Source organism: Chlamydotis macqueenii, chromosome 3 (assembly GCF_036417535.1).
Source record: "Chlamydotis macqueenii isolate bChlMac1 chromosome 3, bChlMac1.mat, whole genome shotgun sequence".
NCBI lineage: Eukaryota > Metazoa > Chordata > Aves > Otidiformes > Otididae > Chlamydotis > Chlamydotis macqueenii.
The window spans coordinates 91,048,170-91,063,450 of NC_141558.1; the positions used below are offsets into that span (position 1 = coordinate 91,048,170).

The following is a 15,281-nucleotide window of genomic DNA, read 5'->3' on the forward strand; positions in this document are numbered from 1 at the left end:
GTAGCGAATGGCTGCTTGCTGGAGTGGTGCGCTACCACGTGGTGCTTCAGAGCAGAAGGATTTCTAACAGGGGTATACCAGTGCCTGATTCTTGCCAAAATCATCCGTTTTCCAGCACAGCGAACAGCGCTGGTGTTTTTCTGCTAAAAAGTGCAGGCACACAGAATAATAAGGAGGGAAAAGAGAAAAGTCATTGGGCAGAAACTTAATTCTGAAGCTGCTGAAATAGACAGGATTGCTTGTGCTGTTTGCTGCCTAAGCCGAGAGGGGAGCGTAGAGAGTGAGGGGTGTGAAAATGGTTGTAGCCCAGAGCTGTCTTCTTAGAACGTGTCCCTAGAAGCCGATGTCAGAAAGGGAAAGTGACACTGCCAGTGACTGATGTACCAACACTGGTTTAAATGCAGTTGTAATCCTTCTGAGCTAAGATGGCTTGTAAGGAGACCATAGTTTACATTGGTGTATGTGCTGAGGAAAGGAGGGAAAAAAGCAGAGGTAGAACTGGCTGGCTTTAATACTGAAGCACTGGATGTTGAAATGTTCTGAATGTCCAGGCGGTAGCTCCAGTGACTAAAGAGGGAGCCAGAGTTTAAAAGGGAGGTATTGACAGATCTGCAGGCCAGCTTTTTGCATGCCTTAGAGAAAGCAAAGAGTATTTCCTTTTGGCTCTTTCTTCAGAACGCACTTTTGTGGTTAGGACCTGACCGTCTTCAGGTTAGAAGAGCTTAAAGTGGCAAGACTAATACCAGAGTATTTTCTGCTTCCTGCCAGTTTTATATTCTTGGTTCATGCTGTTTTTCTAAATGGAATGGGATTACTTTTTGGCCTAACAAGTTTATTAGCCTTAATTACTTGATATCAGACCATTTATTTGCTGCTAGATATCATGCATTCCTTTCCAAATAAAACGGAATCTTCGATTGACTCCTTCCCAACTGCTTTTGCTGTCCCTTGGGGCCTTGTTAAGTTGATTCAAGGTTTCTGGCTTGTAGATCACAATGATTATGAAGTAAGTATGTTATAGATGAGTTAGATATATATTACAGTACAAAGCTATCATCTGTAAATGATTGTTAAAAATGGTGCTTAGCTAATAACAAGTGCTAAAACATGAGAACTTTTTGTTGATACTGCTATGGCATCTTCAGGAAGAAATTAGGATTTGGAATTTTAACTGCTTTTACAGGAAATGGAATAAAATAAAAAACAAGTAAGTTTTAATAATGCTCAATACTTGAATTTCCAGATCCATTCGTCAGGTTTTTTTTTCAGCAGATCAGTTGAGTGCTTTTTCAAAAACAGTAGTTTATGTGCTAAAAGCTGTGATGATAGCAGCAAGATTTGAGACAGGAGATGGCAAAAGTGGCTTTTCAACCTAATTCATGTTCTTGCTGATGCTGCAGGTTGTTCTTTGCCTGTCACAATGTTAATAGAATCTGTTTGTCTGGGAGAACAACTTCTTGTTTAGTGATGGATGTAAGAGAAGTGATGTTTGTATGCAGAGACTTGATACACCTCGAGAAGTGTGAATTGCTGCTCTTAAAACACTCGTGTTTGGCTAACTGAAGTTTTTCTTTCTGCAAAGACTTCAAAATCTTTATTGACACGTCCTGTGTTTCATTTGTTGTTATTGTGCATTTCAGTAGTCAGTCATGTAAGTTTATTTAGCACACGTTGGTTCGTACTTAAGCAACTTTTGACTCTTTTTGCGGCCTGCATGTCCGTATAGATGGTAATAAATCTGGTCTCTAACATCTACAGAATGCGCTGGCCCTGCTCTGTCATCCGGCTACACTCAGACCTGTGTCATGGCAACACACAAGAATTGTTCAGTCCCTCATGTGCCAAGGAGAGCATAAGCAAGCCCTCAGCTACATGCAGATGATGAGGCCATCGATGTCAAGCAGTAGCGAAGTGCGGCTTTTCCTCAGTGTGTTGTTGTCCAATAGGTAAAGAAATCTGTCCCACCATTTTGGCCTTCAAGGGTCAGGAAAGGTGGAGAGCAAATGCTACAAATCACGGTGCCCTAAGTTGCCTTTATCCTTGGAATACGATAATTTTGGGGCATCTTGTTGGTTATCGTGCAGATATTCCTTTACACCTCCAACAAATTAATTACAGGTGCGTGGTGGAGGCTTGGAGTCTGCTGCGGCAACATACCACTCAGTTGAACAGAGGCGAGCTGTTACAACACGTGTTTGAAACCTGTCAGGAGATGGGGCTGATGGGAGCCTTACTGAAGCTGCCTTTCACCAACGCTGAGCAGGTATGTGTGGACAAGATAATTGTGTCTTTGAGAAGAGAAGAGGCAGAATCGTAAGAGAGTTTTGAAATGTGTGATTTCTCGTAGGAGTGTTTGGAGAAGTTTTTACAGACCAGTGCTGGTGGTCAGAATCAAGAACTTCTCTTAGTCCACCATCTGCAGCGTGCCAACTATATCCCAGCACTGCAGCTGAATCAGTCAATGAACGTTAATCTTCTGGTAAGCGGACAAGTTCTGTCAAGTGTGCCAGTTTCTGTTAGGTGTCGCTAAGTGGTTTTCATAGCACTCAGTCAAAATCCTGCTTTGTGTTTGATACCATTCTTTGAAAAACTAGGAGTAAGTTTGTACACCTAAAGTTACAGCTGAACCTCAAAGCTGAACAAAATATTTCACTCCTCCAAAGCTACTCTGTGCCTTTCTCCATTAAATGTGACAGACCATTGTTGGCTCCATGTAAACGAGTTGGTTTGCATCTGAGGAGTAAACGTCTATCGTTTCTATCGGCCAGTCTTACCATTCAGTTATTCAGATGCGTCTGTTGTGTGGGGTCTAGATCATTGAAAGTTGTTTGTGCCATTCCTTTGTGTGGAATGAAGGGTATGTTGTATGTCATCTCTTGTATCTTGCACGCAACCATTTTTTCTAGCTGAGAGCAGCCTGGATGCCAGTCCCCACGTCAAGTTTGCATGTGGGTTGTTTTTGTTTTCTTTCCTCAAGTTACAGTGGGAGCTCTACAATTCCACAACTTCCATTCTGCCACTTTTAGGACAGAAATTCTGAGCTAACTTCTGTTTCTCAAAATAGCCAGATGAAATTTTGGGTTATATGAACTTCTGTTATGCATCTACGATGCATTTGCAGTTTTCCGGAGCCATAGCTTTCCAGGGAATCGGACTCCAAAGCTGGTTTTGGAAGTGTTAGGTCCTGCATGTGAACACTTTCCTCCAGCAGGAAGGTGTGTGTAGGCAAGCTTTTCTTCCTGGTTTTAGTATTCCCGTGGTTCTGTCCAGCAGAATTTGCAATTGTCCTGTGTATTGGGTCGTGTCGGACATTGGTGTTTCAGGAGAGACACGGGAACGCCTGCTGTTTCGTAAGCCGTTTGAAAACTGCAGGTGATAACAAGTGTATCAGAACAAGGCTCCGCCGAGTGCCAGAACTGTTTGAACTTCCAGTTGTCGGTTCTGGTGTTCCTTCCACTTTGCTCAAAAGAGCGGGTGAAACTGGGGTGCGCTGCTGGTTCCAACTTGCTGCTCCTCTGTGCGCTGGATGTGTTTTACTCTCTCAGTAGAGGAAATTTATTCACTCCTTAGAAAGAGCAGAGCTAGTTCTGTGCAATGAGTCTCTTGTACTTGGTTAACTTTTTGCTTTACGTTTTTCCTTCATCAGAATGATCGTGATCCTCGCCTGAGAGAGAGAGTGGGTGTCAGAAATTCCCTATTAGACCAATATGGCAAGGTCCTTCCTAGAGTTCAAAGGAAGCTGGCTGCAGAGAGAGCCAAGCCTTACCATTTGTCTTCATCAGCCTTCAGAGAAGGTAATTTTTAGGGGAAGAAGTCCAGTGGACAACCAGCCATCACTTTGATTCCACAAGGCTGATCTTTATTCCCTCTTGTTTTACAGTTGCAAGACCAAAGCCATTGTCAACAGCAACAAAACAAGCTAATGCAGGAAATGTGCATTCAAGAGCAACTTTCATCAGTAACGTGTTGTCCAAAATTGGAGAAGTACTCACAGGAAATGAGCAGAAAACCAGTTTCTCCCAAGATGGCAGGTAAGCAGCCTTTTAACCAAGTTTAGTCTTGAGCTCCGTGTTTGGAGAGAGAGCCAGAAATACGTGTGAATGATGTTAGTGTTTAGGAGGGAAGGTGCACCGGAGTAAAGCTTTGTTTGGCAGTTTTGCACGTATAATTGATGACCTTTAAGAACCAATCCATCCTAAGCAATATTTGGAGCGAGAGTTTTTCTGCTGTGATAACCTTATCTATGCAACTACAGATATTTGTGTGATGGTCCACGTGTTTACAGAACTGAAGGTAGCTGAAACAAAACTGTGGTTGCCATCAAGCTGTTGGTGTACAGATTTGGATAGACGTGCAAGTGTGATCAGAGAGTAATGTTTCACCACTTCCTGCCCAGTTTCTGCTTAGTTTCTGCCTTTTCTACTTGAAAAGAGGCAGCATTCTAAAGAGCGGAAAAGAGGCTAGTAGTTGCCTGGTGATTTTCCTGCAGGTGGTAGGGTCAAATCACCTGGACTTCTGGTAGGTTTGGACTTCAGGGGGATGAAGGTCAGTTACATTTTCCTCTCAATTCTCCTCCTAGAATTACAGAACCGCCAGGCATAACACGTCCGCTCCCTGATGCAGAGTTGCATGATGCATTTACTGGGAGACCAGTTACAAAACTGTCAAGAGAACGTTCCAGGTACAGTAGATCTACAGAATGAATCCTTCACAAAGGTGTTGCTTCTCGTATACCTGTATGTCTACGTACGCATGTGTGTGTATACCTCCTGTGTTTTCAAAGTGTTCTGTTTGCATTCAGTTTCGTGTCTGTTAAAGAAAAGGTCAGCAAGTAGGTGGAGAAGCTGAAGTGGTCCGTGCAGGGAAATGTAGATGAATTTTCTTCTGCTGTGAGAATTCCATTGCCTGTGCAACTTATAAGTGGCTTACTGTTGCCTTAGAGGCAGTGATTTAGCAAATCAAGGATGATATGAATACGAGTCAGCAGTGTGCCCAGGGGGTCAAGAAGACCAGGAGCATCCTAGGCTGTATCAGGAGCAGTGTGGCCAGCAGTAGTAAGGAAGTGATCCTGACCATGTTCTTGGCATTGGTGAGGCCGCACCTCAAATACTGTGTTCATTTTTGGGTCCCTGAGTAACAAGTAGGATGTTGAGTGACTGGAGTACATCCAGAGAAGGGCAACGAAGCTGTTGAAGGGCCTGGAGAACAAATCTTATGAGAAGCAACTGCGGGAATTGGAATTGTTTAATCTGGAGAAAGGAGGGCCAGGGAAGCCCTCATTGCTCTCTACAGCTACCTGAAAGGAGGTTGTAGGGAGGCAGGTGTTGGTCTCCTCTCCCAAGGAATTAGTGATAGGATGAGAGGAAATGGCCTCAAGTTGTGAGAGGGGAAGTTTAGATTGGATATTGGGGAAACATTTCTTTAGTGAATCAGTGATCAGGCACTGGAACAGGCTGCCCAAGGAAGTAGTGGAGTCACCAGCCCTGGAGGTGTTAAAAAAAAATGTGGGTGTGACTGGTCAGGACATGGTTTAGTGGACATGCTGGTGTTACGTTGACGGTTGAACTTTATGATCTTGGAGGTGTTTTCCAACCTTAAAGATTCTGTGATTGTAAATGTAAAGAAATAATGGAGAAAAAAAAAAAAAAGATAATGCTTGTGTCTTGTTAATTGTCCTGGTACAACACCCCAACAGTGAGGGTTCACCCAGATTTTTTCTTCAATGAAGTTTTTTGTTAAGTATCCTGTCAGATGTCTTGTACACAGCATAATTTAAAAAAACATTTATTTCTTTCTTATCATATGTTAAATTGTGTATATTAACAGATTGCTAGATTCGGTGGTTCGTCCTGTTCCTTCATATTCTGCAGCGCAGTCACCATGCAGAGCTTCTACTTCATTCACGGCAGCCAGCCCATTGCAATCAAATCTGCATGCTTCCATCTCTCAAAGGAATTTTTTGGGAGCGTCAGAGCTGAAGTTACTAGAGACTCCTCTTGTGGTCAAGGTTTGTATTTTAAAAAGCCAGTAACAAAACCAACCAAACCAAAAGCCTGTGAGCTCCCTTTGAAAGGAAGCCACCAAAGGACTTAACACGAGCACTGTTGGATTCCAGTTGTGCAATATGTCCGGTATGCATGCGGTTACTGTATACACAGTCCTTTTGGAAGCGGTACATTGGGAGCCGTCTTGAGGAGGGAAAGTTCAGTTCTAATTCAGCTGCAGTATGCACGTTGTCCCGTAGCTTTGTGAGAGACACTTTTTGGTATTGCATGGAACAAAGTAAGTTAAAATTGGACGTTTCAATAGAGTGAGATACTTAGAGATGTAATTTGTAGCTTGACCATCTCATCATCTAAGTGCCCAATAGCTCTGCACCGTTTGACTTGCATACCTGCGAGCGGGAATGTGTATGCTTCAGTGTGTTAGTCCAGTTAGGCAAGTGACCGCTAAGTGATGTCAGTTAAGTAATGTCAGTCTCTGTCCAGTTCAGTGATGGCTTTTTGCATTAATTTTTGTTGCTAATTGTTAAGCTGTATTTCCATTTACTGTCCTCAAACTCTTACCACGCAAGGAAACATTGTTTGAGCTATCTTGTTGGTGCTGATCTTTTTTCCTTTTCCTACCTGAACATAATAGTTGTGATCTCTCTGTTACTGTCCATGTCATCATGCGAGTTTCTTTATCCTTCTTTTAAACCCTTGCAGTAGCGTAAAATCTTTTTTGAGCTGAGGTAAGACGAGCTGAACGCTTCTAGATGAAGATGTGTAGGTAGTTGTGTAGACACAGGAGTGTTGTTTCTAATCTAAAGTAATGCTTTTGCAAGAGTAGTCTTCTGTTTCGAAGATGTAGCTGATTTTCAACTCCATGTTTTTATTTCTTGTTGTAGAGAGCTAAGGTTTTGGCCACATCTGCTGCTGGTTTTCCTGAGTTTACTCCTCAGTCCATTCTCAGATCCAGCCTTCGCACCACACCCCTAGCAACTCCCTCTGCATCTCCAGGACGGTCAGTTACTCCTCCTCTACGAGCAAAGGAGTCTAGAATATCTTTCAGGGAAGAGAGCTCCAATGCGAAATGGACTGTCGGGGTAAGCTGGGCTGTGGTTAGTGGTTTCCACAGGTAAAGGCTTTGTAGACTGTGATTTGCTTTAGACCTTCTGTAACATCACGTGCCTGTGGGAACATAGTCGTGATAAGTACCGGTGATCTTGGCAGTTTTTAGTCAGTGGTGTTAGAAGCTGTCATTGTTCCAAATTGCTAGTTCAGCTTCCCGCTGTACCTTAGTAAGTGGTGTTGTGGCAGGAAGGTAAGGAGTATAGGCTGAGCCAGTTGTTTGGGTCTCTTAGGCTTTGTGAATTAAACATGTTTGAAAGCAAGAAAAGTCATGAGCTGCGTTTACTTTGAGTCTCTCTTTTGACAAGGCTGGCTTTACTTAAATGATGGTGGAAATAGACCCCTGATGAAGAGAACTCTGCTGTTCTCTAGTCCTAAAGTTCTCAGTTTTGTTTCTTGCCTTGCACCAGTGATAGTATTTGTCTAGCTGTCAAGGTGGTCCATCTGAAAGTTGCCTCCTTCTCCTTTTCTCCTGTCAGTTGGATTCCCTGATTCAGCTTATCATGCAGCTGTCCAAGTAAGGTACCAAAATCGGGCAGAGCAGGGACAGGTGCCAGTATATAACTGTACGAGCTTTCTGTACATGTACTGACAAACTGTCATAATCAGTCTTTATTATCACTTCTATTGCCTGTTACAAACAGCTACTCAACTGTAACAAGAGGTGCGCTTTTTTTTTTTTTTAATTTGGCAAAAAAGCATATGCTTGTTATTTATTGCAAACTTCTGGTTTTGTTTTTTTGTTCAGTTTTTTTGGTTTTGTTTTTTTTTTAAAAGGTAACAGAAGATGACAAAGCACTGTCTGGAGCTTCACCTGAGCATCATCGTGGAATGGTGGAGGATGCTTGGTCTGAGAGTAGAGAAAAACCAACTCAGTCTACTCTGAGCAGTCCTGAGGATGATGATGCTGAAATGGAAGAGTCTTCAGAATGCACACCTGGAGATGGTTTGGGGGAAATGGATGTCAGCAAAGAAAACAGTAACTTTTCTGCCAGGTCAGACCAAACTACTTTGGAGTATCAAGATGCACAATCACCTGGCGATTTTGAAGATGATGTCATCTTTATAGCTGCTAAACCAGCTCATTCTTCCACTGAGGAAACTGCCACTTTTCAAGAATCTGAGAAGGAAGAAGACAGCGAAGTTGTCGAAGAGAAACCTTTCCAGATGGAACAACCAGGTTTGTCAGAACTAAAAAGCAAAGCTGGTGTGTTTGGTCTGTAATAACCTAAATTTCTGAATTTTTGAAATGTCGTGAAGAGGTTGAACTTTTGATGAGTGCAACAGTTCTTGATGAGTTTTCACAAGTGTCCCAGGCACTTCCTTGTCCTAGACTTTTAAAATTGCCACTGTGTCTTGAGTCCTTTTTGATGAAAGTTGGAAACGTAGGGTTCTGCTTATGTTTTAGGGATACTGCTGTAGGCTGCAGGTTTTTTACAGCAAGTGTAGTGTATGGTGTGCTTTGACCAGATAGGTTTGGTTTTTTTGTTGTTTTAATTTTTTAAACCAGCTCATTAATACTGAGTTGAATAGTTTTCTTCTGGAAGAGAGTCTGCTTGTGTGTTTGCTTCTCATTACAGCTATACTTGCTCATTTTGCTGGCTCAATGGCTTACACAGCCTTTTCCAGACCTATTTCCGTTGGTCTTTGGTAATTCAGCTCCGTACAACTCATCCAGGACAGTCCAGCTGCTGAGGCTGTGTTTGTACGAGCAGGTCTGCTGGCAGACAAGAAGAGATGTAGCTCATGAGCTGGTGAGCAGCGATGAAGAGCTGGGAATGAAAGTAGTGCAGGAACAGGGAGAAGATGTGCAAGTTTTTATGTATCGGGTCAGTGACATAGCAAGGTTAGTTTGTAGACAGAATATCAGTGGTCCTTTTGTTGACTGAAGTTAGGCATCCGAGTTCTTGTTGTAGTGGAAAGAAGAATTCAGACCTTGTGTGCGTCTGAGGTCTTGGTAGCACTGTTTTGTTAGATCGCTATGGTGGATGAAATGCATAAAGGCTCACTTCAGAGTCCTCTGAGCGTTTGAAAAGAAATGATGTGACGTGCAACAGAGAAGTCATTTGTCTGTCTGTTTTTGTAGGAGTTGTGGAAGAATCAAACGCTGACTGTCTTACCCTTCCTGAGGATGGTAAATTGGTGCTTAAAGCTGCTGAGGCTGCTCCTTTCGGGACTGCAAGTGAAGGGTGGGTTTCTAAAATAGCTCCATTTATGTGCTTAATTTCTGTTTTCTATGTGTGTTCAATTAGCATCTATTTGTTATGGAAAGGGAAGCAGTTTTCCCACCGCATACTTTAAAAGCTGCAACTGCTCTAGTGATAGAGAAAATGTTAGTAATGAAATAACCCTTAATTGCAAGCGAGGTCCTACACTGGTACAAACTTTTTAGTTTGTTCTAAACCTCCAATATAGCAGTTGCAGTCTTTCTGCAGAAGACAAATAATACATTATTCTTTCAGACAACTCTGTTATGCTATCACCTAATGTTAGAGAGCGGGCAAGAATGTCAAGTACTTGATGCAATGCATAAAATGAGTCACAAAGTGAATGTAGATATGTTGGGAACGTAATTTCAAATTGTTCTTTGATTTTTCTGGTTTGAAACTGGAAGATTTTACAGTGAGAAAGCAATTTGTAAAGCCCTTCAAGGTTTGTTTTGAAGCTTTGTGATGAATTTCTCTCTTTCTGTTCATGAAGTGAAACAAACCAGCAGGAGTCCAAGAGGTCCTCTTCACTGGAAGAAGCAGCCCCACCAGTTGCAACAAATGCAGAGCTTTCTGAATCCCCGAAGGCCGACAGTGAACGTATGTACAGTATGTTGGAGATGTTGCGTGATTTAAGGTAGCTGAGCTCCTGAAGTCAAAATGTGTAGTTTGCCATACCCCTAGAGGTGTTGCGGACTGAAGTTCTACCAGCATGTTATGGCTGCTTTGGTTAAACTCCTTGAAAGTCCCTGTAGAAAATGCATGGAGAGTGCTTCTGTTCATGATAGATATGTTGAGAAAACTGGTAGAATTTAAACAATATGAAGGAGAGGTCAGTATTTATTGCAGCATTGAACAGCACTGCTCATTTGTGTGCTATGGCATCAGCTGCTTGATTTAGTTTTAAAAGATGATGCATCCCGGGTATTCAGGCTGTGAAGGGTAGATCAGCGTGCCTCTCCAGCCCCCCTTTCCTCTGTTGTTCTTTTGATCTATGGACTAACAGACTTACCAGCTGATTTTCCCGTAGCTCTTTCTGTTTTTGTTTAGTTGTGAGGCTGCCTCCTTTACCAGATAGATAGCTTTGGCTTCTAGTTTTTGGAGGAAGCCCAGTTGATGGGGCGGGATGGAGAATTGTGTTGTTGACTCCTGCTCTCTCTGTTGCTTAAACCTGTGTCACTTATATTGCAGTTAAGTAAAAATTGTATAAATCTCTTCTAGCTGTGCTAAGGATCCTTGACAGTGGGGATGTGGTTGCTACTCATTCAGAAGACCACCTTGAGGGGAAGTGTGTGGATTTACCTAAAGAACGTAACCTAGAAGCAGCTGAAGTTGAAGAAAATGTTCCTTTTCTGCAGGAAGAAATAACTGTTTCTCAGAATCTCCATAAAACTGAGGAAATTAATGTAAGTAAACTCTTTTCCCACTTTCTACAAAATAGAAAAATACTTTGCAAATTAAGGACAGGCCTGTCTTACTGACAGTTAGAAGGCACATAAAAATGTTTCTATTTCTTAGCTGGTTAACACAAGTTAAAATCTCATTATTTAAGGGCAGACATGTTTTTCTCCCATGCATTTTCTGCGCCTGTAACACAGAATAGAACCTGTCAGGACTGGGGCCTTTGAGAGCTGTAGTAGTACCAAAAAAAAAAGCCTAGACTATTTTTTAAAATAACCATGCATGCATTTGGTATACTAGAACTTAAACGTGTCTTAGTTGACTTAAAAACTAAATAGTTTTAATGTTAGACACAGTAAGAAAAGTTGGAGAGTGTAACTATTTGATACTGCTGACCATTTACCGAATGATAAAATGATGTGGGAACCCAACTCATAAGTCATTTTCAGAATTATTTTGGTGCTTAGATCCTTTACTGTTAGTTCCTTATTAAGGTAAATAAAATTCCCAGGAACAAGTTAATTTCAATGGCAAGATATTTCCAACTACTTAAAGCTCGCTCTTTTTTTTTAATTTTTATTTTTGTGTAAAACTACATTTTTTTAACACCTAAGCAATGTAAAATATGAATGTAAGAAGGTTGTTCACATGAACTGAAAATTAGAACTCCAGTTTCTCCAGCTGTCCCAGGTTTTTCCCTGTGGTTCTTACTTCCACTAGGGCTGATGAGTTGTTTGGCTTCCTTGTGGATGTTCTCTAAGTACCAGACAGAGTCTACTGTCAATTTCCAGTTTATAATGGGAAGAAGGGAGTAGGTACATGAGATGGTCACAAAGCTTCTGCAGTCATTCACATAGCAGTACAGTGCAGGTTTTTCTGCTTTCATTAGAACTGGTTCTTGCTGATCTAACTGATAACATGCTGCTTCTCAACATAAAAGCTTGAGTATCTCCTGTGGATCTAGAAGGAAAGAATAATTGCTCAGTACAGGGAACTGGAACTCCAAAACATGAGATGGAGCTATTTTGAAATTATGTGTGGTCTCATGCAATCCAAGGGATTCCTTGAAGTGCGGTGTTGAGTTGTGGGATGTGATACCTGGCCAGTTTGAGTAAGTGTTGCAGTCACAGCTGCCAGGACTGAAAGGTCAAGCACTGGGGACGGAATTGTATTTTACCCTGTTAGATGCAGAGTCAGTGACTCTGTGTGAATTTGTAGTCGGTCCAGAAAGTGCTGCAATGTGGTGATCACTGCCAGCTGTGTATACAGCTTGTACTGTAAAACTGTTAACTTTTATTGACAGTTAGTGATGAACAGAAATACCAGAAATGGAGCATGTGATGGCAGACACTGAATACTCTCTTCTCTGTCACTTAAAAGCATAAACTTTCCTCTGTAGTAGAGAGTACATTGTATGTTTCTAACTTTATGTTCAGTGGTGATTGGAAAGGAAAAGCAGCATTTTGGTGTCCGCATTTTCACCTAGCTCAGTTTGATGTTAGTCAGTTTGGTAATTAATAAGGCATTAACTGACGTTTTTTTAACTTTAGGTTCTTGAGGAGACGGCAGTTAAGGCACAAATGTCAGAAGCATCATCGTACAGAGAACTACATCCATCAGGCAGTCTCCAGCACAGCTATGTTACTCTAGAGCAACAGTTTGCCTGTGATTTCCCTGGTGTTAAAGATGCTGAATGCGATGCAGCTGAAGGAGATGGAGAGCTTTTTATATCTCAGAGTAATTTTACTTTAGTGTTGGAAGGAGAGGAAGGTGAAGCAGAGACGGCAGACCCTACATTGGTGGATGCTTCTCAACCTGCTGGTACAACAACAGAGGAAACACTTAGGAACAATTTAGAAAATACTGAAAACCCAGAACATGTTACAAACTCAGTGTCTACTGTAACTAGCGATCAGGAATCTCAAAATATCGCGGAGTCGCTCCCATATGTGCCTGAACCCATTAAAGTAGCTATTGCTGAGAACTTACTGGATGTAATCAAAGACACCAGAAGTAAAGAATTTACATCTGAAGCTGTAGAACAATCTCTTCATGAAACCATAGGTAAGAAGGTAACTAGATTCCAGAAGGCAAACACTCCCTTAACAGCTATGCCAGAAGGAGTGGAAGATGAAACCAGCAGACTTCAGGTACAGTATTTCATTGCTCCTAGAGCACGCACAAGGGGACAACTGAGTAGAAGTCTAAGTATTCCATCAGCAAGTGATCAGCTACTACTGAAGACAGACAAACCCGTTCTGTTTGGACTGTCTCCTAGGAGAAGTACTAGGCGAACAAAAGAAGCATCTGAGACTTCTAGTCTTCAGCCAGAAGAAAGTGTTGAAGAGGAGCAAATACCTGTGACACCTGTTACTCCTAGGAGAGGTAGGAAGCCTAAACCAACTAATTTAGAAAGAGTAGAAAGCAGCCATTCTGATGGGCAAGGATCATCCATCAGTACACAGTCCATAGCCATTACTCCAAGAAGAGGATTAAGGAGAGCAAAGGAAGCTGCGTCTGAACTCTTGGAAGAGGCTAATGAGAAAACTTCTCTTGCTGAAGGTAGCATTCTTGCTTCTGCTACTTCCAGAAGGACTAGAGGAGGAAAAACTGCAGCAGGTGATCAAGAAACTGACCAGAATGACACTGATTGTAAGATAAAAATGGCAGGCAGTCCCAGCAGAAGGGCAAGAAAACAGAAAAGCATTAGTTTACAATTTACTGAAAATATTGTCAAAGCTGAAGAGGTGCAGCCGAGTGACCAACCCCTTCTACCTGTGCCAACAAAAAGAGGCAGAAGAAGAAAGAAGAGTTCATCAGAAGTTTCAGAAAATTCTGACCTTGATCTGTCTAAATCATCACTTCCTCCAACAGAATTTAAGCTTCCTGTCACTCCCAGAAGAAGTGCTCGGAAGGCAGCACAGCATCTCTTGGCAGACAGAGAACCTCTCTCTACTCAGGAAGATACACCTTCAGGTAGGAAAGTGGAAATCCTTGATACTCCTAGGAGAAAAATAGTTCCACATGCTAAACCAGAAAAAACAGATACTCATGAGCAAACACTTGCACAGTCAAATGAGGAATCAACCACACCCAAGACTACAGTAAGGACAGGGCGTCGGGGTAGAAAGAGACAATCAATATTGGAGGAGAGCACAGGGGAGGAGGCCTTCCCTCAAGGACCTGGTGGCAGTCCTTTGCTGCTTGGAGACATAAATCCATCAGGACATGATGAAACATCAAGAACTCTTACAGATCGTGTTACAAGAACCAGATCTCGCAAAACTGCTGTGCAGCAGAAACTGTCTGTTGAGGAAAACGAGTCCTTCCTTTTTTCTCCTCCTCTCACAAAGCTGGCAAAGAAATTCAAAGGTAGGTGCGTTTCTGCTTATATGGGGGCATATTGCTGTTTTGTAAACCACAGAGCAGAGACTGTGAGGATGACTTCAAGTATGGTAAAGAATGTAACCATAAAAAATAAAAAAAAAATTGGAAAGAGCAATTAATCTTTTTTCTGAACTCTACACAACTGACTGGCTAGTTGTGGTGGAAACAGATGAGGAGGCTGATTTGAGTAGAGTGCAATGAAATTTAAGCTGATGTTTTGTCATGAGCTTGATTTCTATCACTTTAAAAAACTGGAGGGTTTTCGTTAATATGTGATTGCCATCCCTTTCCCCCAGCAGAGAAAGAAAGGAGACATGCTTCCAAATTCTGTTCAGTTTTTAACTTAAATGAACTGCATCTTGCAACAAACCATACAGCTGTTTAATTTTGTGATTGTTTTCCATGGGCATATACTTGGTTAGTGAAGTTACTACGCATAGGGTTCTTTTTATTAGAGTACCTGGTAGAGAAACTTTTTGAAATGTATAAGGACTGTTGATGCCTCTTGAGCGTAGTATCTTTGATGTAAGTGCAGGTAAAATCACTGCACTGGCTTATTTTTGTTTCACAATTTACTGTAAAAGAATGGATCCCAAGGGGTGATTAAGAGGGGAAAAATACCTCCATACTGAGTGTCTATAAACCTGATGGGAACTTTTATTTCAGAAAGCTATTGTGCTCTTCATTATCAGCTGTAATTTAACATTGCTGTCGCTTATGAACCGTGTACGTGCATGTTAACAATCCATTGTCATTTTAGCTGGAAAAGCAGACCATCCTGTGCAGCTTAAGGATTTAGACCCAGACTTGACTTCTCAATTTGTCTTTTCACCCCCTCTTTTGAGGTCAAGGAGAAAAATTGGATCTAGCATTTCCCGATTTGTGAAAGAACCAGTAAGTAAAAACCCTGGTTGTCTCCTGTTCTTGATTTTGGCTCTGTACCAATTTTAAAATCATACTTTGCAATGCCTTGCCTTTTTCCTTGAAAGTATATTTAAAAAGAGAGCTTTAAATTAATCCACTAAAAATTTTTTGAGTTGATAAAAAGTAGCTACAAAAATCAATTTTGAATATATGTAAGTCAAAAATGAATAAATATTGCTCTGACTTTAACAAAAGGCACAGTGGTTTTCTTTAAACTTACTTGATGTGTCATCTCCGAATTTCAGAATTC

The 15,281-nt window shown here is 41.6% G+C and overlaps 1 protein-coding gene across 5 annotated transcripts in view; it reads left to right on the forward strand.

The window, feature by feature from the left end:
* Positions 1 to 15,281, forward strand: part of LOC104478270 (protein ELYS) — an 85,345-nt gene that overhangs the window by 30,056 nt on the left and 40,008 nt on the right. For 4 of the 5 annotated variants that reach the window (XM_086745455.1, XM_086745457.1, XM_086745454.1 and 1 more), the window contains 15 exons: positions 860 to 1,006; positions 1,759 to 1,946; positions 2,119 to 2,263; positions 2,348 to 2,479; positions 3,647 to 3,794; positions 3,881 to 4,031; positions 4,580 to 4,681; positions 5,827 to 6,007; positions 6,890 to 7,087; positions 7,887 to 8,292; positions 9,199 to 9,301; positions 9,813 to 9,919; positions 10,541 to 10,725; positions 12,271 to 14,092; positions 14,868 to 15,001. In XM_086745455.1, coding sequence (XP_086601581.1) covers positions 860 to 1,006; positions 1,759 to 1,946; positions 2,119 to 2,263; positions 2,348 to 2,479; positions 3,647 to 3,794; positions 3,881 to 4,031; positions 4,580 to 4,681; positions 5,827 to 6,007; positions 6,890 to 7,087; positions 7,887 to 8,292; positions 9,199 to 9,301; positions 9,813 to 9,919; positions 10,541 to 10,725; positions 12,271 to 14,092; positions 14,868 to 15,001 — 4,149 coding nt within the window. The remainder of the gene's footprint in view (positions 1 to 859; positions 1,007 to 1,758; positions 1,947 to 2,118; positions 2,264 to 2,347; positions 2,480 to 3,646; positions 3,795 to 3,880; positions 4,032 to 4,579; positions 4,682 to 5,826; positions 6,008 to 6,889; positions 7,088 to 7,886; positions 8,293 to 9,198; positions 9,302 to 9,812; positions 9,920 to 10,540; positions 10,726 to 12,270; positions 14,093 to 14,867; positions 15,002 to 15,281) is intronic. The other variant, XM_086745456.1, reaches the window with a different exon arrangement.